Below are 26,353 nucleotides of genomic sequence, written 5' to 3'. Positions count from 1 at the left end.
ATTTATTTATTTATCTTTAGAAGGGAAGGAGAGAGGGAGAGAAACATCAATGTATGGTTGCCTTTCGTGCGTCCCCTGCTGGGAGTTGGCCTGCAGGGAACTGACCTGCAACCTAGGCATGTGCCCTGACTGGGAATCAAACTGATATCCTCTGGTTCGCAGGCCAGCGCTCAATCCACCGAGCTACACCAGCCAGGGCTCTTTTTTTATCTTTTATTAGTTGCATCCCCCCTACTTCCTCTGAATGACTGCTGAAGGCAAGAAGAGGTGTGTGAGGAGCAGCCATCTTGTTTTTGTGGAATATTCCAGTTCACACCCTGACCACAATCCTGAAAGCTAACATTTCATTCAACTCAATGAACTGTTATAAAATTTTCACCATTATAAGGCTGCATGTCTGTGTTTAAAAGTGACACAATTTAAAGAATTAAACAGCATTTGAACAAGTAGGTACACACCACTAAGTTCCAAGCAAATTTGAGAAGTTAGTATAGGAGGTAAGATTTGCCAAGGACAGTATAGTAGAAAGACTTGTTTTACACATTTAATTATTAGAGGAAAATACACAAATGTTTTTAACAACCAATGAATTGGATAACAGTAAATAGCCAGCTGTAGTTCTTGAAATAGATCTATTTTCACTTCTTTAAAAGAAAAAAAAAACTTTGCGTTGTGCAATAGAAACTTCTGTATTGAAAAAAATAAGCCAGCTCATGAGCAATGTGATACCTGTCAGTATAAGAGCGTACTTCCTATTCTCTTTGCCATGGAGCAAAATTTCAAAGGAATATGATTCTGTTAAAATGTCACCAAACCATCTCTTTGCAAGAATATGATGCTAGCAGAGGTAACAAAGCTTATTTTTGATAATTCTGTTCATACCTCAAATCCCTGTGGTCTTCCTAGACTCTCCTTAATATGTTTCCATGCAACAAGAATCTCTGACATGGACACACTTGTGGCCTGAACATCTGTGGGAGCAGCACTGGGTTCTGTATGAAGAAAAATGGAAATAATAAACCGCAATGGTAACAAGTTATGTCTATCAAAACATTGCACCTAAATATGTCAGGTATTTCTTATTTCCACCTTATTTTGGCAATGAAGTGCCATTGTAGTTATAAAAAACACAAGATAAAAAGATTCCTTTTAGGATTTCTATAATTGGGTTGATTGTCATCAACTCCTTATCCACAAGAAATGGCAAATCAAGCAAGACAAGCAAAGATCTCTACCCTTGGAAAAAATAAAATAAAACCATCTTAACATCTCAAAAAAAAAAGAACTTGAGACACGTGGTCATAAACTAAAGGGAGGGAATGGTGGGGGAGGGGGTGTGCAGGGCGGAGGGGAATGAAGGGGGAATAGAACAACTGTAATGGTATAATCAATAAAATATATTTTAAAAAAAAGAAACATAAAAAAGAGAAGAGATAAAGAAAATAAGAATGTGTCAGGAGACTGCATCAAGGAAAAAGAAATGTTTATTAAATTCAATTCATTGAAAAAAAAAAGATCTCTACCCTTGGATTAACTAGGACATTTTTGGAGAAGTTAAATTGCTCGACTTAAGTTGCCTGCCATCAACCATAATGATGAAAAGAATGGACTAAGAATCGGAATTGACTTTTTTGTTATTATTGCTGCTGCCCCTGCTTTTCGCCTTCAAAAACGTTATGTTTATTTACCTTCAGGCAAGTCGCTTCACATCTTCCTCAGCTCCAGCTCCCTCATTTCTTGATGTGGGCACAATAAAAACACTTAGCTCGGAGACTTTTTGAGGTTAGTTTTAATTGGCATGTTACATATAAAATGTTTAGTATAGTCCCTGTCACTTAAGGCATTCATTTTCAAAATATCACTTCTTACTATTTTATTTTATTTTTTTACACTGTGCAGGCACTAATGGTGTAGCTGCTTGAGTTGTTTTTTGTTGTTGCTGTTTCAACCCCAAAACTACATTTCCATGAATTTATAAGGAATACGTTATAACTCATGATATTTAAAAGGCATGGGCTGACTTTTAAGACAGGTGTAAAATGGAAAGGAAAAGCCTCAGAAGGTCTCAGCGCTGTTGCTCTGCTCAGTGACCTTTCTCACTATTTTTTTTCCAAAGCAGCACATTGAGGTTGTACTCTGTATGAGAAACAAAATATTTTCCACTTTGACACTGCAGAATTATAAATACTGTGTCACAAACACACGTAAAATGAAATGGCAGAATAAAGGCCAGCCATTAGTTCAAACAGCAGTTCTGTACCAATTTGATTGGAAAAACTTTTATCCCATAAAAACTGTAGAGTCTTTGATATTAACCCATATCACCGGCAGAAGCTCAGATTTCTTGGTTGAAAATGGTGTGGATTTTTTGTTGTTTTTGGATTCTGGTTTTAGATTTTTTTGTTTTTGTTTTGCTTTGTTATGATTTTTGGATTTAGGGAACCATAAGACAAAGATAGAGTTCTAAATAAAAATTTTAAAAGTAATTATGAGGGGTATCAAAGGAACTTTAACCATTTTTTTGACATTTTGTCTTTTCTAATGGAAGGTGATCACACATCTATTTGGAGAATTTATACATAGTATCAGTTAAGGAATATCAATCAAAACATCTACCCTTATTATTGTAAAAGAAGTCAACAAAACAGGTTTTCAAAGGCATACGTTTGCACCGAGCAAGAATTTTCTTCTGGTAAAGCTTTCATGAAGATCAGGTGCTATAATTATGTTAACTCAAAATGCTTTGGTAAATTCATATTCATCTTTACACAGAAGTTGACATTAATTCATGCTGTGGTATAATGTATAAATTGTACCTTTACAAATTGTAATTTCCCATTCTGTCACTCTTTGAGTATCTTTTATTATTTTATTTTGCTAGTGGTTTCCCTTATCTAACTTTGCAACTGCCCATTATTTGTGGATCTGCCTAATGAAAAAATTCTGGGAAAGGTTTCTGCTTCTATTTTATTCTAAAATTCAGATCAGCAGGCTCGCAACACAATCTTTTTCATTGCTTTTTAGTAGGAGTTAAGATTCTCGATGTTGCAAGTAAAGGAAAGGAAGTGCTCATGTTGTTAAGATGTGTACAAGCTGATCTCCAGGATTTAGCTACCACTTAGGGGAAACGTTCTATTCCGAAGCAGTTTGGCTTATCTTTTAAATGAACGCATTGAAAAGATTTGTGTGCCAAATGCCTCTTTTCTGCTTTTATATTCGTGAAGCAATTACGTCTTTGTCAAAGAAGATTGCAGGGGGATAACTAATTTCAGAAGCACAAAGTATGTGGTTGGTGGCAGCCTTTCTATCTCCAGCTCTAGAGAAACGATGCTATCTCTCTATCAGCTTTCTGTAGCACTACACACATTTAAGTCCTTCTCAAATAGAAATAAGAAAGGTTTTTCAAGTAAAAAATAAGAAAAGTTAAAAAAAGAAAAAATATTCTGAAACGTATTTCCCAAACGAGCATCCTAATTTCTATTTATCCTAGTTTCTATAAACTCTGAGGATTTTAAATCAGGGTCAGACCCAAGATGACATTTCACAATTGCATTTTTGCAAGCTAAACAGTATAGTTGCTTCCAATTAAATGAGGGTAAATGAATAAAATAAGAACTGAATGGTCATTTTTTATTTGTTTTACCTTTTAGATAATATCAGAAGGAGATGCACATATATATTAAAATAATACCTAAACTGGAAATTTCAGCATGTAAAATTGTAATCTCAGTCAGTTTCCTTCAGAAAGTTTCAGTATGTGCCATTTATAGCCAAGAGAACATTCTTGTGTGGATCAAAAAATCTACCTGTGGGCAAGGCTGAGTGACTGGATTACAGAATATCTGGTTTGGGTTGGAACTAGCCGTTGTATTGGGGTATCCCACTGTGACAGTAATGGAAAGTCACAACTAGAAAGAATCTTCTAGAAGACACTTGGATCAAAGCTCACAAATGGATGGCTAGTTGGTTTTAAGTAGCATTTCATTTGTTCAAATCATGTATTAAATAAGTGGAACCTAATCAACAAAACAAACAAGTGAGCAAAGCAAACAGTGACCAGAGTGGAGGGGGATAATGAGGGAAAGAAGGGGAAGGGTCAGGTCCAGGAACACGTATAATGGACTCATGGACATGGACAACAAATGTGGGGGGGAGTAGGATTGAATGTGGGAGGTGGGGGTGGGCAGGGCAGTGAGAGTAATGGGGGGAAATAAGGACGGCTGTAATTGAACAATGAAAAATTAAAAAAATATATTTTCAAGTGTTAAAAATAATTTATTCCAACATATATAATAAAAGTTTCCTGCTTCTTTTGGGGAGAAAAGGGCAGTATCAAGTCTGAATTCTTGGTGTTGGTAGCTGAGAATTAGCAGCTGGCATCACTTGTCAGGGCACGTGCTTTCCAGTGGGCCAGAGTCCCGGCTACTTCTGCATTACCTCACTGAGACTGCTTCACTTGTTTGTGTTTCCTACCTGACCTCTCTCATCTTTTGAGTTGTAAATGTATGTTCTAAATTCAAGTGCTCATTTTGTAGAGGAAAAATGCAACTCATCCAAACTCTGCTTTCAACTCTGAAAGAGTCCCCACTAGAACTCAGGTCTCAAGTGTTCTTCCTTCTGTAGTTTTAAAATGGGTTCTAAGGAGATGGCTGGTTCACTCCCCATCTCTCAGAGTCAGTTTTGGGGCACAGGAGAAATTTTACAGGGAATATATATAGTCTCTTGTTGCCCAATTAGCTCCAAATAACTGAAAGAGTAATAAATGGAATAAAATTAAAAATAAAGAACATAGAAAGAACAGACTAAATAGATAAGGAGAAACCAAAAGTAATAATCACCAATTTTTGAAGATTTGACCTGTGCCAATTCCTATGCAGATTCCTTATAGGTATTAATTAACCATCTAGCAACCCTACTATCACTTTCAGTATTTTCAGATGAGAAAATTGAGGGTCAGAGGGGATAAGCAACTGTCCCAAAGTCACACAGCTGCTAGAGGGCAGAGAGAGGATTTGAACAAGGCAGTTAGGGCCTAACCACCAGGCTCTTCTGCTGCTGTGTACATATCGGTGTTATACACACCTCGTGCCTTTCCCTTTGCTATTTTGCTCTCTCTTCTCCTTGCCCCTCCACTCTTGACTTCTCTCAAGGCTGTTGATGTTGGGATCTACACCTGGGCTCTCTAAGTTTTACCAGAAATCACCAAGACCCCATCATCTCTTATTTGTCCTGCCACATGCTATTTACTACTTGTAATCTATTTCATGAAATTTTTTATATTCCCTTGAGGACGTTTTTTAAAAATTGCTTTTAAAGAGAGAAGGGAGAAGGAGGGGGGAGAGATAGATAGACGATAGATCGATAGATCGATAGATCGATCGATCGATAGATAGAGATGCAAGAGAGAAACACTTGATGGGCCACATTCTCCCGTGAGCTCCAACAGGGGATGGAACCCCACAACCCAGGTACCTGCCCCTATGGGGATGAAATCAAACCCACAATCCCTCCATCTACTGGACGATGCTCCAATCCACCAAGTAACACAGGGCAGAGCTTATTTCATGGAACTTTTGGTAAATTGAATCATAACTGCACCTACTCCTCATAGATCCTGTTACATTTAGGCATCTCTAAAACTCTCTTGATCTGCAAATCACAGATGTTTCCTGCCCCTCTCGCTTCTATTATACTCATGTAATACTCAGGTAATTTGATGAAAATCCAGGAATCTGTTTCTGAGATGGTACTAGCCGTATGTCTAATTGACTCAGAGGCTTAGAAAGATCTCCCACACCCTCTCTTTATCTCCCTCTCTACTTATGATGATATTATAATTACGGCATGGCTAACTTCACACCAATCTCGGCATATGAAACAGACAGACTGATAGATTTCAGTTTCTGTTGGGTTAAAAATCTTGAACAGCATTACCATGTTCGTAAATCTAGATGATACATTTGTATTAAGTGATCTAGCAGCAGGAGTTCTCCAAGTAATCTGGGGGTTGTGCTTGTAATATTGATTATACATCTGACTTCCCAGGAACGGTGGGCACCAGCATTAATCAAAGGAGAGCTTAATAAACTCCTTCGGAGAAGGATTATTATTTCATTATTTAAAAATGCAGTGAAGACAGCTGTAGTTGAACTTTTACAGGCACTAATCCAAATGGGTCATCTGGCAAAGACAGGAAATTATTTCTTGTATTTTACAACTAATATGCTGATTTATTAATTTTCAAGTTCACATCAATCCCACTGAGTTTGGTTTCAGCTAGCAACTGATCAGTAGAATAACAGCTTGTGAATGCTGGCTTTTAATTTGAGCTGTGGTAGCTCCATTTGCAAGGAAATAATTGCACATCATTCTCCAGAAATGAGGAGACATTTTTTGATTTTAATAAAAATAAAAGTATCACAAATTTTCCATGCAAGGCAAAAGCCAAAAAACCTAGAAAAGGCTAAAGTAAACCCCAATTAAACAAATATTTCAATCTATGATTAATCTATATTGAATTTTTTCATATTTTTCTGATAGAAGTAATTGGATGCCCAGATTCTCTCCCTTTTCAAAGCTCTAATAATGAAAATTAAACGATAAATGGATGTAAGTTTGATGAGTATTTCTAGAAATATGAAAGTAAAGTTCAATCTGATTTTTTCATCTTGAAAAAACATTACTTTTATCACTTCTACCATGCATTTTAAAATCACTCTGTCAAAGCTTTGCTATTCATTAAAAAAATTAAAATTGTTTCCAAAACAAGAGTATTATTACATAGGATTATACCATCCACTAGTATCTGAAGTCAAGTCAGGGTTAGAGGGCATGCAATTCTTGCTTGGTTTAAAGAGTATAGATAATTGATGTATGTGCAGGGTGCATGAAAGTCCTGGCAGGCAAAATATCTCTCCTTCCAGGCTTGTGTCAGATGCTGCCTGGCACTGACAGAGCAATTCAGGGTGACTTCTACTGTGGAAACATTGGAAAGTTTCAAACACTCCAGGGTATTAGCAGAAGAATCATTTGGAGCTTTTCTGACAGCTCTGGGGCAACTGAAAAAAAAGACCAACCTCAATGTCACAAGTCAGAGTCACTTCCCAAATGATTTACTACTTATCAGTATGTATAAATGACTAGTTCTTTTAAAAACAGACTACATTCAAAGTTTTTGCTATAGTAATGTAATTCTCACTTGCATTTCCATAGGCTTTCTAGAGAGGAAAAGAAAAGAGTGGAGGGTAGAGGGAATGCGTATAGAGGGTATAGCCCTTATGGGAGTGTGTTCTGGATGTGAATGTCATTCATCATCAATATGCCAGTAGGAAATGGGCTGGGAACTAGTACTGTGAGGTGTGTCTTGAAGTCCTTGTGTTCTGTGCTCGCCTTCAATCCACATGAGGTCTGTTGGCTGCAGTTAATACAGCATCAAGTGCGTGTTTTCTTCCTGCCTTGGTGTCACCTCTAGGCATGTATTGGGCACGTCTGATATGCAAAGGAAGAGCTATGTCCACAAAGAGAAATAGAAAGCCAGTCACAATCCTCTTGTTTTTAAATTCATCTAAAATATGGATGGATTTTAAGGTGATAAGCTGGTAAACTATGTTAATGAAAGACTAAGAGGCAGAATTTGTCTTATGGAGAAATATAGTCTCAATCAGACGTCACTTGGGCTTTGGGCAAGAGTACGATGATGGTGTGCTGTGGGTTTGTATAAACGCCCATAGACATAGAGGAGAGGCGTCTTCACTGGCCTGAGTCCAATGTACTATTTTATGAGTTGATCACAGGCCTTGACTCTTTAAAAACAGTTCAATCTCAAAAATGTTTACTCATTTTCAAGTAAACCAATTAGCCAAGTTGCTAAAAAAGAGTGTTGATTTTCTTCTTTTCATCATGTGACAAAAGTGGATGTATTATTACTGCCCATTCTGGGACAATTACAATTTAAATGAACATTTTTAACGTAGAATAAATTAACAAACTTTTAGTTTTAGGTTTTTGGTGGCTTCTGGATATGTTCCTGTTGAAGACCTCGAAACGGAGGAAGGCAAGGCTCAGCGAGATGGATGGCCTGCCCAGGACCACGGAGTTAGTGCAAACAGGTTGAACTCAGGCTACGCTGACTCCAGGCAAATGCTCTTCCTTCCCGTTGTACTGCCTTTCTTAGCTGACATCTTTTAATGATGCAAAGCTTTACTCATATTTACACATAAAGTTCTAAATTAGTAAGTTTAATTAGTGAACAGGTACCAAGTATATTTTTGAATTTTGTCAGAACAAAGGCAGACTCTAACCAGATTTCATTTGCCTGATATTTTTCATATTTCAGTCTACCCAAATAAATAAAATGTTACGATGAAATGTCACAGTAACAACCTCAGTGCCTTTGAAAGAAAATATGCATGCTTCCTTTCTAGCTTGAAAGAGAAATCTCCAAAGGCAAGTCATTTCAAGTTTAAGGAAACACAGTTTAAACAACCCATGGTAGCTGCTATAATTTAATTTCAAAGCAAAAGTTGACAAGGAAAGTACAAATCTGTATTTCTTAGAGGCAGCACTGGTGTTAGCATATAAAACACGTGCACAAACTCCTCAAATTCATCTCATGTAACCTTTGGGGCTATGTGCTCGATGATTAGGTTGAAGAAATTTTAAAGCAACAGTAAAGGCAGCACTTCCTGAATAAAATATGTTCAAAGAGATTCAAAAAGATTCTTGGTACAACATCAAAGCAAAAAATATTATATATTTTATATAATCACATAATATAATTAATATAATTTAAACAAAATATTATTATATATTTTCCTGGTGAGATAGCGTAGGGTAGTGGCTAAAAGCATGACTTTTGGAGTCATGTAGACCTGGGTTCAAAGCCACTTAAGTACTGTCACAACTCTGTCACTCCGTGCTATCAATTTTCAGTTTGTTACTTAATCTCTCTGAGCCTCAGTTTCCTGAAAAGTACAGTGGAGCTTGAGATTCTCACCACAGATTCGGTTGTTGGAATTCGTATAACTAATATGGTGCACCACCTGTCTATGAAAACACATCGGAGAGTTGAGATGCACGTGTACCTCACCAGGACACCTATAATTCCTTGTTGTCACTTGTTCTTCACTTTCCTGGTCATTCTTATTCTAGTAGAAGCTGTCTGCCTTGGCTTCAAAATTTGGCTTTATGTTATATAAACACAAGGCAGTTTGTACTGAAAGACTACATTTTATTTAAATCGCACACTAAAATATTCGCACACTGAATATTTAAATCAATATTCAAACAGCCTTATTTATGTCTTCCCTATAAACGCCAGCACCAAAAGATAAGAATTCTCTTTAGCTTTCAAAAGTCACCAATGTGGGCACAAAAGAAGTAAAAAGGCCAGTTTATAAAGACAATGATTATTCAGAAGGTCTAGTAAGTGCTGCTTTTGGTGGAACATTTTCTCAGTCATTTGTCAAATTCAGGGCATGTAAGGTGTTATTTTTACTCCCAGGGCCAACTGAAATTTTGCACTTGAATAAAAGGATTAAGAAGAAAAGCTGATTTTAGAGGTAAGATCTCTCAGAAAATCTGATTTTTGTTTTAAAACTTAACAGAACCCAGGATTTTGATGAAGGAGGCTGAGTAATGGGTATAGCGCCTACTAGGTCCTACTAACACAGTAGTTTTATACTGAGGACCATATGAGCTTATGCATACGAAGGCAGTGTGCTAAAGGAAAATCAAGGATGTAATCATTCCATAGACCTGCTTCTATTCTCAATTACAAGCTGTGTAACCTTTAACTTTCCTGAACTTGAATTTTCTTTCTCTACAAAGAGGATAACAATGCCCACTAGGCAACATTGTCAAGAGGATTGAAAGACGTCACATGTGAACATCTTCCAACAGAAAGTCCTGTCTGAAACTCCTTTATTAGTACAATGTTGTGTGAATGAGGTTAGTAATAAATATGTACTAACTAATACTGGCCACACATGTGGGATCTTCATTGAAATTTATTTCACACAAATTTAAATTTAATGTGTTAAAATATAAAATTATCTAATTTTTAAACCCCAAAAGATCGGTAAACTGTCCATCCAGAGAGTAGAATACGCTATAGCCATTACAAATATTGTTATTATCATGGAAAGATAGTTGCCATATACCATTAGGGAGTGAAGAGCACGGAGCAATATATACGAAATGATCAATTTTTTAGAATAAAAATAGTTTGGAAAAATATCTGAAAATATACATAAAAAGTATAGTGGGACAATAAGTGTTGTATTTTTATTTTTGTTGTAACTGTGTTTTCTAATAAAGGATTCAATAATGTCTCATTCACATAACAAAATAAAATATTTACATATTTCAAATAAAAATAATGAGGATAATGGAACTGACCTCCTTCAGCTGAACATATGACCACAATTTGACTGAAAGGTCCATCCCCTTTATTGTTATAAACACCAACTTTAACTTCAAAAGGAGTAAGAGGAGGAACACTTTCATCTCGATAAATGAATTTTGAAGCTTCCGAGGATGTCACCATTTTCTCTTTCCAACCACGTGTTCCATTGGGCCTGAAAGCCACAATATAGCCGAAGCCTTCCCCATTCTGAAACTCTTCTGACACTGGCTAAAGAAGAAAAATGCAATTAATTATCAGCAGAATGACAGATTAAAAACTCACTTCTTCCAAAACTTTACATGTAAAAAAATTACTGATAACTAGAGAAAAGGAGACTCAAATCTTTGTACTACCTTAAAAGCCAGCATAACATAATCACTTGGTAGTCATTGGAAATGTAAAAGGTTTTAAGGGTAAGGGATGAAAAATTAAATGATATTAGTTGGTATTTAATGAAAGTACTAAGGATACTGAAAACTCCTGAAGTGAAACAAATTTGTTCCAATGAGTCCGATATGTGAAATGAAGGTCTTCGGATTCCACACTAGATTTGAACATATTGTGGAAAATGTCACATGGTCGGGTGGCCAGGAAAACCTTGCCACTAGTAATGCTCCATGGAGCCCCTCATAGAGAAAATTTAGGAGACATTAATGTAAGATCTTTCTACTACTGTTTTTTCCCACTGCTTTCATGCTTTTCTAACATATGTAAAATGAAAAACAACATTTGTTCAAGAATCTTCCTGTATTATACTGCTTACATTTAAATTTGTTAAGTGGGCATCAATGGCACAACATAAAAAGGTACGATCGTGATTGACTAGTCAGTCGATGGCACAGTTACCAGCCTAGCACAATGCTTGACACGTTGAGGATACTCAACGCACATTTGCTAAACATTGTTTCTTTTGCATTTTGATTTGAGGAGACATTGTGTGTTGAGTGGAATAAAAGAGACAAAGACTATAAAATCAGAGTACTATAGGCTGAACTTTATATCCCCCCAAATTTATGTGAGGAAATCCTAACCTCCAATGTGATACTGTTAGAAGATAAGCCTTTGTTGGGTGCTTTGGTTATGAGGAAAGAGCCCTCATAAATGGGATCAGTAGTCTCATAAAAGAGACTTGAGCGCTCTCTCTCTGCTACGTGAGGACACAGTAAGAAAATGGCTGTCTGTGAAGCAGGAATCAGGCCCTCACCAGATCCGAACCTGCTGGTGCCTAATGTGGACTTCCAGCTGCCAGAACTGGGAGAAATACACTCTTGTCATTTATAAGCCACCCACTCTATACAATTTTTGTCACAGCAGCCTGAGTTGACTTGGACGCAAAGCTGATACAGGGAAGAAAATTCCGTTTAGACAGATTGGATCTAAAAGAAGGTCAGGTGTTGGGAAATATCCCCTGTAGAAATAAAAAAAGGACAAAATGTTTTACTGAAGAAGAGGGGAGTAAACATAAAAATAGCACAGAGGATGTGCTCATGAAAAATTTCTGAGGGGGAAAAGAAATTTTTTTGTTCATTTTATCATTGTTCTCACAGACTGTCAGGAATTTGTCTATTTTTTTCCAGTAGACATTTTCATTTAAATTCCATTTTCATATTCTAAGGCATGGTTTTTGAACTACATAACTCTATCAAATAATAAGGTAATTTATCATAAAAAAGGAAAGTGGCTTCATAAAAAATAAATGTATCTCTCACACTTCTTTCCTTTGACAAGAAACTTTACAGATTGTATGGAGAAGAAGACAAAAGAACATATGTTTTGTAACCAAACTCACAATTCCACTACTTTTCAGAGAAGGTGGTTAAACTCTGTCTCAGTTTCACAGTTTTTAATACAAAAAATTTTCCCACTAATATAATTGTTGTATGAGATAAATAAAGTAACTGAGGTACCGTGCCACAAATTCAGGGGTGGTCAGTTCTTTCCTCCTCAATGGTTTTAGTCTGCAAATTAAGTCAAGGGAGCTACCTAATTGTGAAATAATTAAACATCAAGCTAAACCAAACAAACATCTGAAGTGATATACAAAGGGATTTATTTTAATTATTCAAACTTTACTCTGAGGTAGCCTATATGACAGGAGGGCATTCCACAGACTTGGAGAAAAGTCAACAGGGGCCTGGTATGAAAATGAAGAAAGACAATATTTATCTGAGTAATAGCATACTCAAAAAGTTTCTTCACCTAAGTTAAAGAGAAATTACTCAGTCTCTCTGTACCAACTACAGATAATAGATATGTAGCATCATTTCCTAAGGAATCAATGAGTTCTGACTTGTGAATTTAGGCATTCTTACCTCCCAGGCAATGACTAACTCATGCCTTCTTCCGCTTCTTCCACTTACGTTGGTGGGTGCTATCTTTGGAACTATGGATAAAAACCGGCAGAGAGTGAGTAACAAATAGATGTATAACTTAGGTGTTTGAATTTAGAGTGGTAATATTCTGCATTAAAACAAGATGTTTGTCAGGTACTCTGCTTTCAAATCTACCAGTGATGTATATTTTTCATGGCCACATAATTGTGTCCCCAAACCATTCCTCCTGTAAATGCTCTGTGATATTAAAGTCTATGTTATAGCAACCACTATAGTTAATGGCATCTACTAATGGTTAGTTAGATTTTGCCTGGCAAACTTTCTCTCTTCTAGTGATGTGATTCTTTTGTGTGGTTTTAGGGCTTAACGACTCCCTGGAAAATCCAGATTGACGTTGGCATCACTGCTTTATGAGAAGTTCCAAAAGAGCTCCATAGAAATCGTAGTGCTAGTTCCATGGAAGGAAAACTTATTGAAACAAATAAACATTTAAAAAATATCTAAGGATGAATATCTCTGCAAACTGCAAAATATATAAGCACCCGGTGCAACTTTTTCAAATAAATATTAAAATAATAAATATGTCAAAGAAATAGATTTCCCCTTCACTGCACCAAACCACAAAATCCGCAGTTGAAAGGAAACATTTTCAAATGAAGAACGGTTAAATGAAAGAAACTATTAAAAGAAATCATTTTCCAGGCTATGAGCCTGTATTAGCGATTTTACACTTCGGCATTGGATTTATGTCTCAGAATATGGTTTTTAAACAACACCGATACTCATAAATAATAAATTCAATCCCATGCATTACGTACCTCTCTGAAAGACTATTAATTACTGCGAGATATTCACACAGCATTTTATATATATGAAAAACTTATGCAGAATTTATATTCTACTAGAAAGAAAAAAATTCTCTTTCGGCCAGGGAGGTAGAAGAGAAAACTGTTAATATCTAATTGGCTCCACTGAAATAAATAAACTTAATTTGCTAAGGTCCAAACATCAGGGTCCCTGGACACTTTTCTCCATGAACATGAGCTTTTTTCTCTTGCTCATGCCCACGCAGAGGGGTGCACACAACAGCCGCTGCCAGTCTCTTTTCACAGTTACATCTATTCTAACGATTACACATCTGTGGAGTTCACTCTCATAAATTCCCTCAGAATTGCATGGACTTGGATACCCTGCTTGTCTACCATTCAAGAAATCATAAAGAATTTAAATTAGAAAAAAATCGATGGTGTTATCTATAGCAATAACTGTGAATGTCCTATTTATATGAACACAAGCAAATCATTCAATACAAGATTTTTGGTACCAATATTTTTTTTCCACATATAACAACCTGTGACATATCAGTGTGCCTTGCCACCATGTCCCCCAACAAGTATTCTATAAGACTAATTCTAGCCCTGGCTGGCGTAGCTCAGTGGATTGAGCGCGGGCCTGCGAACCAGACGATCGCGGTTCGCATTCCCAGTCAGGGCACATGCCTGGGTTGCAGGCTGGTTCCTTGCAGGCTAACTACCAGCAGGGGACGCACAAAAGGCAACCATACATTGATGTTTCTCTCCCTCTCTCCTTCCCCTCTAAAAATAAATAAATAAATAAATAAATAAATAAAATCTTAAAAAAAGTTAAAAAAAAAAGACTAATTCTAAATTCTTTTTCAAGTGGATGGTATGAGGAAGGCACACAGGAGAGGAGCTGGTTTAACTATATGTATAAAAGTGTAGAGATGCAAGGTTCTGAACATTCCCCTCAGTGGCTAATCTCAGGCTTCTAAATATCATGACCATTAATGAATGGCCAAATAAATAGTGGTAGCAAGTTAATTTGTTATAAATATCATGGCATTATGGCTTCTTTTCATACCATTTGTTTGTTTATAAAAAAGTGCACTCTGCACCCTTCCCCCCCCCCCGCCCCCCCCGCAAGGCTCACATTAATCTCTGACAACTAAGAGCCAACTGACATTACAGGTACTACCTATCAGAACCACCGACTTTGTCTATTATGTTGCAATTGCTAAGACTATATTTAACTTGGGGCTTTGAATCTCTTCTTTGAGGACACCATCCTGAATTCTGGATTATGGGTTTTGTGGAAAGACTGGGCGTGGACGATCCTTTCTTGTTTTATTCAGCTGTCAAACATCATCTGAAAAGAGGCTGTGTGGAACCTGCAGATCAGAGCTGTAGAGTACTGGGCGTCTCCTGGAGCTCATTTCACAGACGGAATGCAATACAAGGAAATATTTGATATTAAAACTTTTTTGTCTAAAGCTTGGCAGTACTGTTCCACAGTTCATTAATGCTTATATTTTGAGAAAACATATTTAGATTTCTCAAAAGTGTTAACTTTTTGAGTAAAAAAAAAAAACTAAAAAGAAACTGGTGAAAATTTTGATGAGAATTTCCTCCTTGAAGTAAACAAGAAAGTAAAATAAAACTTTGTATGATTTGACTTGTTTCTGTGGGTAATTTCTATGTTGATTATACATAAATAACCCAGATTGCATAAAATTCTTTTTTCCCCCAATTTTTCATTTAATTATTTTTCAAGTAGTTTTCTGTCTATCATAAAATTCTTTTTAGTATTTGAAATCAGTCTTTGAGGTTTTTCCATTGCTGCTAATTTCTTTTCAAGAGAAGATATCACATGTTTAACTCAATTATAAAGAAATAAGATATTCTCTTTCTCCTGCTACCTCCAGTTTTAATTTACATTAAATTAAACAAAAAAGAATTATAGTTCAATGTGTTTTAGTAGTGTATATGTATAAAAAACCAACTATTCTTAAATAAAAACAACCTAAGTGTCCATCACCTGATGAATAGATGCAGAAAATGCGGTATGAGTATGTATATGCCTATGTACTATGAAATATTAGTCAGCCATAAAAAGAAGAAAATCCTGCCACTTGTCACAATATAGATGCACCTTGAAGAAATGAAACTAAACTGAGTAAAATAAGTTTGACAGAAAAAGACAAACACGTGTAATCTAAACAAACCAAGCACAGACTGGTGGTTCCCAGAGGGTGGGGTGTGGGGCGCACAGAAAATGGGTGAAAGTGGTCAAAGCTGCAGATGTCCAGTTATAAGATAAATAAGTCACAGAGATGCAACGTGCAGCACGGTGATGGCAGTTCCCAATGTTGCACAGTGTACCTGAAAGGTGCTAAGAGAGTAGGTGTGAAAAGTTCTCATCTCAAAATTTTTTTTTAACTACGTGAAGTGATGAATGCTGACTAAACCTATTGTGGTGATCTTTTCACAATACACTCACATAAGTGTACCAAATCCTGGAGTTGTAAACCATAAACTGATACATTCTTTGTCTTTTAAATATCAATAAAACTGTAAAAACGAACTGGAATAACAAGGCTTTAATAGCCGCATCTCAGAAACTATATTTTTCTCTCAGGATCACAATGTGTGAAAAGGGCACTCTGATTCTAACTGGCTTAAATTTCTTAATTATATGCAGATGAGCAGCGGGACCCAGGCTCATTTATTTTCAAATTGGTGGCACACAGTTATTATTTCTGCAGTACATGCTTTGGATTCTACTAATTTTAATGATATACTTTTATTTATAAAGCAACACATTTATGATATATACAAATTTGACTTAATTGTTTAGCCATACTGGTGTAAAATTCCTACCATTCTTGTTAGAAATGTAAAATTAATATAATCAAACATCTAATAAATGCTTTCATTGAGTTCAGAGGAACAGACATGAATTTAAAAACCAGATATGCCAAATATATTTTCAAGGTAATTAATGAAATCTCATTTGGAATTCAGCAGCTAGATGCTTTTCTTCCTTAGTCATCTACTGATAAAAGTTCTGAGTTTATTATCTTAGAGAATCAACTTACATGCGTGGTTAACAGATCAAACTATTTTTAAGAGTTATTTATTTACTTATCTTTAAAGGGGGAGGGAAGGAGAGAGGGAGAGAAACATCGATGCATGGCTGCCTCTCATGCTCCCCTTGCTGGGAGCTGGCCTGCAACCCAGGCATGTGCCCTGACTGGGAATCAAACCGTGATCGTGTGGTTGGCAGGCCCGTGCTCAATCCACTGAGCTACACCAGCCAGGGCAACAGATCAAACTTTGATTCTCCTAAATTTCTTTCTGAGCAATGCTCTTCCATGAACAAATAAAGTAATTAATATATTTTCCCACAAGCTGAAAATGTTTGTTCCTCCTTCTTAGTGCCTTCTCTGATGTGTTGAAATGTAGACTATTATTTCTTTCCACTGTATACATTGGAAATATTGTTGTAAACACTCAGTGACCAAAATATAGTGCACTACTTTAGTTTAAGCATGCATGAATTTAAGCATGAATCTCAAAGAACTCCAAGTATAATAGTTCTAGCAAAATCAGACACACTAACAACATGCTTTAATTAACATGGCAAATTATAACCAGAAACATTGAAATTAAGAACAAACTGACAGTAACCAGAGGAGATGGGGGAGGGAAATAACAGTGGAAAGAAGGGAAGGGTCATCAAAAAACAGGTATAAAGGACCAATGGACAAAGCCAAAGGGGGGTAGGATTGAGGGTGGAGGAGTAGGTGGGGTGGGGGAAAATGATAGTGGGAAAATGGAGGCAACTATATTCAAACATTATTAAAAATGATAAAAAACATTCAAATAAATTAATTAAATTAAGTAAATGAAAGAAGGCAGAATATAATTATTTGCCAGTGTTTCTTTTCCCCTAAATAATTTCCAGCATCTACTACAGTATATGCTTAGATGGCTCATTATAGAATACAGCTTTATTAGAGACCTAGGGAGGCAACGTAATTTAGGAGTTTAATGGTAATCCAGTGAGTGGTTTGGAAAGAAAGTAATAGATGAATAGAAAGGAGGAAGAGGTTTGTTTATATAGTAAAGGTGGGAGTCAAGAGAAAAATTCAAAAACGTCTTTTCCCTACCTGAGTTGAAATATATGGCACATTAATATTTCAGTTAACTGATTATCATTGAAACTTACTTTACAGATAGAAAGATTTAAATTTAAAGAGTTTCCAACATAAAAAATACCACTGGTGTTTCCTAAAGGGTTCAAAGAATGCTTTTAAACCCTTGACAGCATAAGTACAAAAGCATGCACAAATGGCAAAAGTGTTCTTGTGAGAGCAAGAGAGGTGTGGGCTCAAGCAACTTAGGTGCCCGTCAGTAAATGAATGGATCAAAAAACTATGGTACATATACACAATGGAATTCCATGCAGCAGAAAGAAAGAAGGAGCTCCTACCTTTTGCAACAGCATGGATGGAACTGGAAAGCATTATGCTGAGTGAAATAAGCCAGGTTTTGGGGGACAAATACCATATGATCTCACCTTTAACTAAGCAAGCAAAACATAACCAAAGACACTGAAATAGAGAACAGGAGGACAGTGACCAGAGGAGAGACGGGAGAGAATTTCAGGGGAAATAGGGGAGGGATTTAGAGGAACAAATATAAAGGATACATGGACAACAACTAAGAAGGGTGGAAATGGGAGGGAGGGGGGATCACGAGGGGTGGGACAGGATGGGAGTAATAGACAGAAAACTGCACTTGAAAAATAATTAAATAAATAAATAAAATAGCCCTGGCTAGTGTAGCTCAGTGGATTGAGCACGGGCCTGCAAACCATACGATTGCGGTTCGATTCCCAGTCAGGGCACATGCCTGGGTTGCAGGCCAGTTCCCAGGGGGGGACTCATGGGAGGCAACCATACATTGATGTTTCTCTCCTTCTCTCCTTCCCTTCCCATCTAAAGATAAATAAATAAAATATTTAAAAAAAATTCCGCTTCCACTATTTTGGCTGGTTGGCCGGAAATATTTCTTAACTTCTTTGTCCTTTAGTTCCCTCATGGAGATAATGATGTCACTTGCATTTTAAAGTCATTTTCATAATCACTTATCACAATGTCTGTTACTATAATGTACACCTATTACCTAATGTTATTATCTACTTAGATTGGAAAAAGAAGAAGTAGTGAAGTCTTCTATGGTAAGCCCTAGAGGTTCCGCATGAATCTATTGACACGTGATCTAAAAACAGACAATCCTTTTGGAAATCTGCATCATATTGTTCTGATAGTTCCATGGGAATTGTGTTTTTAGTTTTGGCTCAGCTTGTTATAATTTGGAAATCTAGGCTGTATAAAATTTTTGGTTTGCAAAACAGATTGTTAGGGTATTTTAGGGAGTGTACAATTTCTCTGACTTATGAACCTTCTCATGAAAGAAAACAATTCTATAAAGTAAGCATAAATACTCCTTGCTTTAGAGAATTAATGTGAGAATTAAATGGCATAATAAAAGTCAAGTGCTTAGCTCAGGGCCTGGGACACGGCTCACAATTTCGGACTGGTGTGCGGTATTACAGGGACTGGAAAGTTAGGAAGTGTCAATCTTGAGTATCTCAGGCTTACTCCTGGGTCGATAACCTCTCATTCTCCATTCATCTTTCATGCTTCAGTCTTCTAATGTACTTCCATCACCTTGTTATTTTATCATTAAAAGACATGCCTAACAATTAGTCAAGTTGCTGTTAGAAAAGAATTTGTTAAAGTTACCATCTTTGCTTGCACACTGCCTATAAAACCGAAGATCTATTTTTTTTTTGGTATACATTTCATAGAAAAGACTTGCCTGGACCAAAGTAGTTTTATGATTTAAAGTACTGTCTGCTCTATGATCTATACTGTTTTCTTCTTTTCTGGAATTATTGAGATTTGGTCTTAGAGGCTGCTTGACATGATTTTTGCCTTCTTTTAACATTACTAAGAACTATTTCTTTTATTTAATGTAATTATATTATTCATTGGGTTGAAGAAAGCTGTAATGCTCATTAATAGAATTTCATTTTAGAATTTCCCAATTATTTCAGCATAGTGCTTTATATTTTTGATGCAGTATTTTTCTTAGAAACATAGCCTGGAGTGACCTTAAAAAAACCTGGAAATAGGCTTATGCCTTTTTCTCTGTACACACCAGTGCCTGACAACTGCAGTTTTAATGTCCCCCTATAAATAATTCTGCCTCAGTCCTATTTGGTCTGCCTTTCGAAGTCTCATTAAATGCCATTTACAAGGCATATCCACACACCCCTAGAGAAAAGGAATTTAACTTTATCTCATATTACAATAGTATTTTATTGTGTTCCTTCCATAACTTTTGAGCTCAGAGAAATTTCCTAAGAAATTATCATGGACAAGAACCGTGAAGATACAAATATGAACTAAAGCAAGATCCTTTCAGAAGTAGGAAGTTAATGTACAGCACTGAAGAAATTGTAGTAGGGTATTAAATGAGTCTTCTCTGGACTGGGGATGAATCCCATACAACTTCAGGTGCTAAAGCAAGGTGGGCCAGTTGAAACCACAGAATTGCCAAGAAGGAGAGAAAAAAATTTTCATGACTCTGCCCCATTACCTCCCTCCAGCTCATACACATACGATTTTAGCACAAGGAATGTTTTGAAGAAGTTGTCAGTGTAGCAGATGGATGTTCTGCGGTGGCTCCCTCCACCGAATCAGTAGTCAGTAGAAGAGAAGTTGGGAGTGCCATTTCCCCTCAAGCTAAGTGAGAAGAGGAGCAAAACAACCACTGCAGAGAGTACAGATGCTTACTCCTCACATACTGGCTGATGCGTCAGAATTTTGTACAATGGCCCAGCCCCACACAATGTCACTAGAGCAGAGAGCAAATTAACTTTTGATGACACTGTGTATTTCTAGGACTGGCAGCACAGGAAGGCGAAATGACTACTGTGACCCAAGTGGACCTTATGGGAGGTAGGCCTGAATAGGCTGGTTAGGATCACACTCAATAGGTCTGCCTGCGAGGGGACAGGAGAGTCTTCAAAGTACCCGGTGTATCTGAAAGGAAGAAGCATCACGTGGACAAATGCCATCACACGGAACAATCAATTATGTGTGAGAACCACAAATTCTACCACCTAAGTGGTTTTTCCTAGTCTTTTGTCTCAATTGGAAAGTTTCAGAGCAGCGGTTGGAAGGTGGGGGAAGGAAATGGAAAGAAAAAGATAGGTCAATGCATTGGGTCAAACCCGTGCTGGGCTGGAGGGAGAAAAACATGGCATTAGAAGTTAAAGTTTTGTGGGTTTTTTAAAAAATTTTATTTATTTATCTTTAGAGGGGGAGGGAAGGAGAGAGGGAGAGAAATATCAATGCATGTTTGCCTCTGGTGTGTCTCCTGTCAGGAACTGGCCTGCAACCCAGGCATGTGCCCTGACTGGGAATCAAACTGTGATCGTGTGGTTCGCAGGCCCGCGCTCAATCCACTGAGCTATGCTAGCCAGGTAGAAGTTAAAGTTTTTATTTAAATAAAAAGAAAATTAGCCCTGGCTGGTGTAGCTCAGTGGATTGAGCATGGGCCTGTGAATCAAAGGATCACGGTTCGATTCCCAGTCAGGGCACATGCCTGGGTTGCAGGCCAGTTCCCAGCAGGGAACTCAGGAGAGGCAACCGTACATTGATATTTCTCTCCTTCTCTCCTTTCCTTCCCCTCTAAAGATAAATAAATAAAATCTAAAAAAAATCTTGAAAAAAAAAGAAAATTAAAACCTGAGAATGAGAAACAGAGAGGAGACCAAACCTTTATAAATTATAGGTCACATTGTTATACTTCTATTTTTCTCCTTTTCATTTATCTTTCAATTATTATGTTATAAATATGTAACTTTCAGAATATTAAAGTTTAATTAAATGAGAGAATTGCCGTTGCTGTATTCATTTATATATTTGTTTTCATTTCTACTATAGCATGTATTTCAAATTCATATGATAGAATATGTTTTTCTCTCGAGTGTCATCTTTTTAAACAACAGAGAAAGCATTTCCACCAAGGAACTGAAATTTATATACTGTTTTGATGATGTAACACATTTCTAAAATAAAACATAGGGATATCTATCATCTATCTATCTAAAACTTGTAGTAAAATTGAAGAATAAGTAAATAACTATAAGTGTACATTAAAATCAAAATATATTTATATGACTACTTTGAAATCTTAATAATAGAAAGTCAGACTGAGCGAATTTATTTTATATTTATTGACTGCTATTAGTGTTTTGATGACTGGAAAATTCAAAGTACATCTTAGAGGAAATTGCAAAGAAAAGTTAACTTTTTGTGTGAGGGAAAGGAGCAATTCTAAGGCAAAAATGCCTTACTAAAGCTGCTTTGGGATTTAGAATACTCTAGTAACTAAGATAATTTTAAAGGGACATAAAACTTCCAACTATGTATCCCAAATGTGAGACTTTTCTCTTCCAAGCAGCTCTGTTGATTTTCAAAGTTTACGTGGTCCATTAGAACAGGATCGTCTTTTAAAATACAGGACATGCGCTTAATAGAGGCAGAGTGTGTCGCTTGAGAGAACATCTTAGGATATTGGTGTCCCTTTTAATCTGTGCTGCCTGACAAAACAGGCACAAAACTCAATACTTGGTTCAACACCATTAGTACCTCTAACCCTGCATGGTTCCAAATCACAGGAAACATACAGTAGGCAGCACGCGCCTTCTCAACTCACTTTCAAAGGAGAGCATTTCATGCATTTTTTAAGCTATTTCTCTTCTCTCCCATAAGATTTTAATGAACTAAAGAATGCTGTGTATAAAACTCGATCAAATGGAGAGAGAGGAGCTGTGTGATTAAGGTAGATGCAGAAAAAGATGAGGAAGAAAACTTAAAATGCACCATCTGAATACATTTGAGCTAGAAAAGTAAAAGTGTTTTTTGCTAAAATGCTTTTTAATAGCATGAGGAGGCCTATACTATAAAAAATCTCAAAGGAATCTTCATCCCAAACAGATTATTTATTTTTGAAATGAATATTTATGGAGAGCCTCTGAATTAAGCAGTAATGTTTGCCTTTATTTAAATACAATTAACAATATGCAAAATAAGTCAGAGCTTTTTAGAAATTATGTATGTGTAAGTACTAATATTGGCAGTTATTTCACTATCTGCACAGTGAGTTCATAAAATGAAGACCAACTAACCTGTTATGGTCTCAATTAATGAGCACCTGTACCCAGTGAAAGCATGGCTGACTTTCTGAATGCATGAAAATCCAACCGGGCAGTTAAAGTTCATTTCAGACTCACACTATTGGAAAGTAGCAGGATAAACAACTTGTAAGAGGAAAATCACAAAAGCAAAATAGTTGGATTTTTCTGTGAATGAACCTTTTCCAATATATATAGGCTACTTCATCTCTTACTTTCTTGTAAGCTTAATTTTTACATGGAAAGAATTTGAGTATCTTTTGTACAGTTATTCACACTTAATGCAGCAAGTTGAACATTTAGGATTCTTCTCTTTTTTATTTCTTTTTAAAATATAACCATTGTAGTCTAGAGAAAGTTTTTTTTAAGGGCAAAACTGAGTATGCTTTAGAGAGTCAACTCTTTCGATCATTTATTTCAATTATTACAGGCTTTATCTAAACTGTAAGAAGTCACAAATTGTATTTTTGGTTCAATTCTGTAACAATAATATAAAATGGACACAGTTAACTCTTAGTTTTCTATGTTACATGCGTCTCTGACCCTGATACTTGTGTGCTCAGGGACGTATAAAGGGAAAAATGGGAATATTCCCTTTTAATCTTTCAACAAAGATATATGGGGCACTGGGGCCTGACACTGCCCAGGTGCCGGAGCTTGGACAGTGAGCAAATAAGACAAAGTCCTCATTCTCACTGAAATTATATCCTAATGATTATTGAGATCATATGTTATCATTGAGTTTAAAGTCATTAAATTTTGTTTTTCCTCCCTCCATGTATCTGCAATCTATCCCTCCATTTCTTCATTGCTTTCAGATTTTTTCATCATTATTGACATTTGTGTTTGCCCAAGCTAGTGCCTTGCTAGATATTTTTATATCCAAATTTACAAGGGCATAAAAGATTAATCTCACAACACTTTGTCCAAATTAATTAAAGATCTACTAAAATATTTTTATTCTGCTTCACCCAGGTGGTAAGCAAATCACCTTAAATTAAAAAAAATTAAACTTAATTCCTCTTTTGTGGTCACTAGAAGTATTTTGTTAGTGCTACATCATTCTAAAAGGCCAGAAGAATGTTGTGCTTTCTAAGTCAGGAAGCAGATGGATATTTATACACACACAGATACCAAGAAGGCACTGAGTTAAGACTATTGTCTTTCCAAAGCCTGACTGATACCAGGTCAGCCGGTGAAGGGCAACATAAAGGGTTTTAAGGAAGTGCACTATAACTAAAGGTAACTTATCATTGGAGAAAAAGAGGGTGAATCATTCTATTCTGAATTGTATAGATTTGCTCTATTAATGAGTATACAGTAAGAAGAAAAAGTTCAATCTCATGGTAACTTGAAGGTGAATGGTTGCAAGGGTTGGGAGGAAATTGAAGCATTTGTAGAAATAAGGAGAATGAAAACAAAACAAGAATTCTAACTAAAATGGTTTTATGATGTCTAGGTAAATGAGTTAGGAAAAAATATACTAAGCAAGCAATCATAGTTAACTCAACTTGCTGTCAAAGTGAGTAGAGGCATCCAAATAGAATTCCGACTCTTACCTGCTTCATTTGTGCGGATCATTCGAGATGGGGTGCTTGGATCTCCAGTCCCAATGGGATTGGTGGCAACCACTCTAAATTCATATTCCACCCAGGGGTTCAAGTCCACAGCCATGGCTGACTCCATGTCACCTGTTATGATTTCCGGGACTATGGAGAGACAGGAGATTTTATTAAACGGAGTGGAAAATGGTTACAAATGGCAATTAAGGACACCATAGGCACTACCAGGATGACCAGGCTGATACATACTTCCTTATTATATGTGGCCATGATGTCACCTCCTGTCCCATTAGTAAAATTAAAATGAAGCTTCAGGAAGTAAGCGTGTGTACATGTCAAAGTTTACTGTGGTTTATTAGAATTCTTTCATCTCATCTCTCTATATAAATTGCCATAATATGACTTGCCATTATCTACTCTAAAAATCATTTTGTCCATCCCTTCTCTTTATGTCAGTCTCATCAAGCAACTCCACACTTTGAGGTCATGTCTCATCTCTTTTATTCCAATCCCCATTGAATTCTGCTCATTTTCTTTTCGGTCCCAGTTCCCATCTACCTTCACTCTCTGAAACCCTTTTGGTGAAAACGTTGGGATTCATAATCCATCATTAGCAAAATTCCCTGTATATTCATTCTTTTCTGAACATTCTTCTAACTTTTAACTCTCATAGAAACCTACATTCCTTTTGAGGAAACTTAATGGTTTTCAAGGGTTAAGATACTGTAGAAAAGAATAACCAGTCCATCTCAGCTAGGTCACCTCTGCCCCCCAGCTCCCCACACAACCAAAAGTCTATGTGGGGATGTTTTCTCCACAGAATACAAGTACACAGGTATTTTTTCCCCACCAAATCAAACCAAAACAAACAAAATTCTCTCAAAATTTCATATCCTTTCATCCTTCACCCAGTTTCTGTGTTTCTTTTAGAGCAAAACTTCTTTAGGGGTGTTTGTACTATTGCTTGCTGTCTCCATTTTCCTTCCATGCTCTCTCAAGCCCACCACCATTGGGCCCTTACCTCCTGTGTTCCACCCTTACTGCTCCTGTCAAGATTACCAATGGTCTCTGTTGCTAAAACCCTGTGCTCAGTTCTGCAGTCCTCATTTTCCTTGACCTAACATCATCCTTTGACAGAGTTGGTCATTCTCTTCTGTTTGAAATTTTTTTTCAAAACTTAATTTATGTTTTGTTTCTCCCTATCGTCTTCTGTCTCCACTGTTGATTTCTTTTCATCTTTCAGATGCATGCTGGTTCTTTCCCATTTTCTTACTCCATGATGATCTAATCTCATGGTTTAAAATACCCTGTCTGCTGATGCCTCCAAACTTTCCAGCAGAGAAACTCTTCCCTAAAATCCAGAATGATATGTCCAATGGCTTATTAGATATTTCTCTTTGGAAAAGGTTCTAAACCTTAAGTTCTCCTACCTACTTTCGGAGTATTCCTTCATCAGTGCATGACAATTGCATTCTTATGGGTGCTGCAGCCAAAATCTTGGGGTCACCCTCAATTCCTTTCTCTTTTCCTTGTCAACCTTTATAAGCAAATGATACCATTTCCGAGTTCAAAATATGTTGATTTCTCTACTTCTTGTTCCAGCAAAATTTCTTAATTATATCAATTCCTCTTCCATTATCTCTTGAATCCATTTTTGTAGACTTTAGTCCTTGCCATTTTACTAAAACTATTACTTTTACAGTCACCAGTGATCTCCATGTTGCTAAAATCAATGACCAATCCTCAGTCCTCATCACATTGACATGTGATCAGTATTTGGCAGAGTCAATTACTTTCTCTTCCTTGATAGACTTTATTCCTTTGTTGTGCAGTATATCGCATGAACTCAGCTTTCCTTTCAACTAAGTGATTGCATCCTCTCTGTATTCTTTGGCTGGTTGCTCTTCTCCACAGCTTCTTACTGTTGGAACTCTCCAGCTTTCGGCTTTTATATTCTTCTTTATTTTATACTTATATCT

General features: G+C 36.5%; 1 protein-coding gene across 1 annotated transcript in view; it reads right to left on the bottom strand.

Annotated features, from left to right (window-relative positions):
- Nucleotides 1-26,353, bottom strand: part of LOC118975716 (contactin-5) — a 252,885-nt gene that overhangs the window by 43,763 nt on the left and 182,769 nt on the right. The window contains exons 6-9 of the mRNA XM_037029796.1: nucleotides 24,372-24,521; nucleotides 12,718-12,788; nucleotides 10,399-10,633; nucleotides 883-992 (exon numbers count right to left, since the gene is read on the bottom strand). Coding sequence (XP_036885691.1) covers nucleotides 883-992; nucleotides 10,399-10,633; nucleotides 12,718-12,788; nucleotides 24,372-24,521 — 566 coding nt within the window. The remainder of the gene's footprint in view (nucleotides 1-882; nucleotides 993-10,398; nucleotides 10,634-12,717; nucleotides 12,789-24,371; nucleotides 24,522-26,353) is intronic.

This window comes from Sturnira hondurensis, unplaced genomic scaffold (genome assembly GCF_014824575.4).
Source record: "Sturnira hondurensis isolate 20B ecotype Veracruz unplaced genomic scaffold, ASM1482457v3 Scaffold0020489, whole genome shotgun sequence".
In the NCBI taxonomy this organism is placed as follows: Eukaryota; Metazoa; Chordata; class Mammalia; order Chiroptera; family Phyllostomidae; genus Sturnira; species Sturnira hondurensis.
Note: the sequence above shows the minus strand (reverse complement) of the source record. Positions and strands in the feature narration are given on the sequence as shown.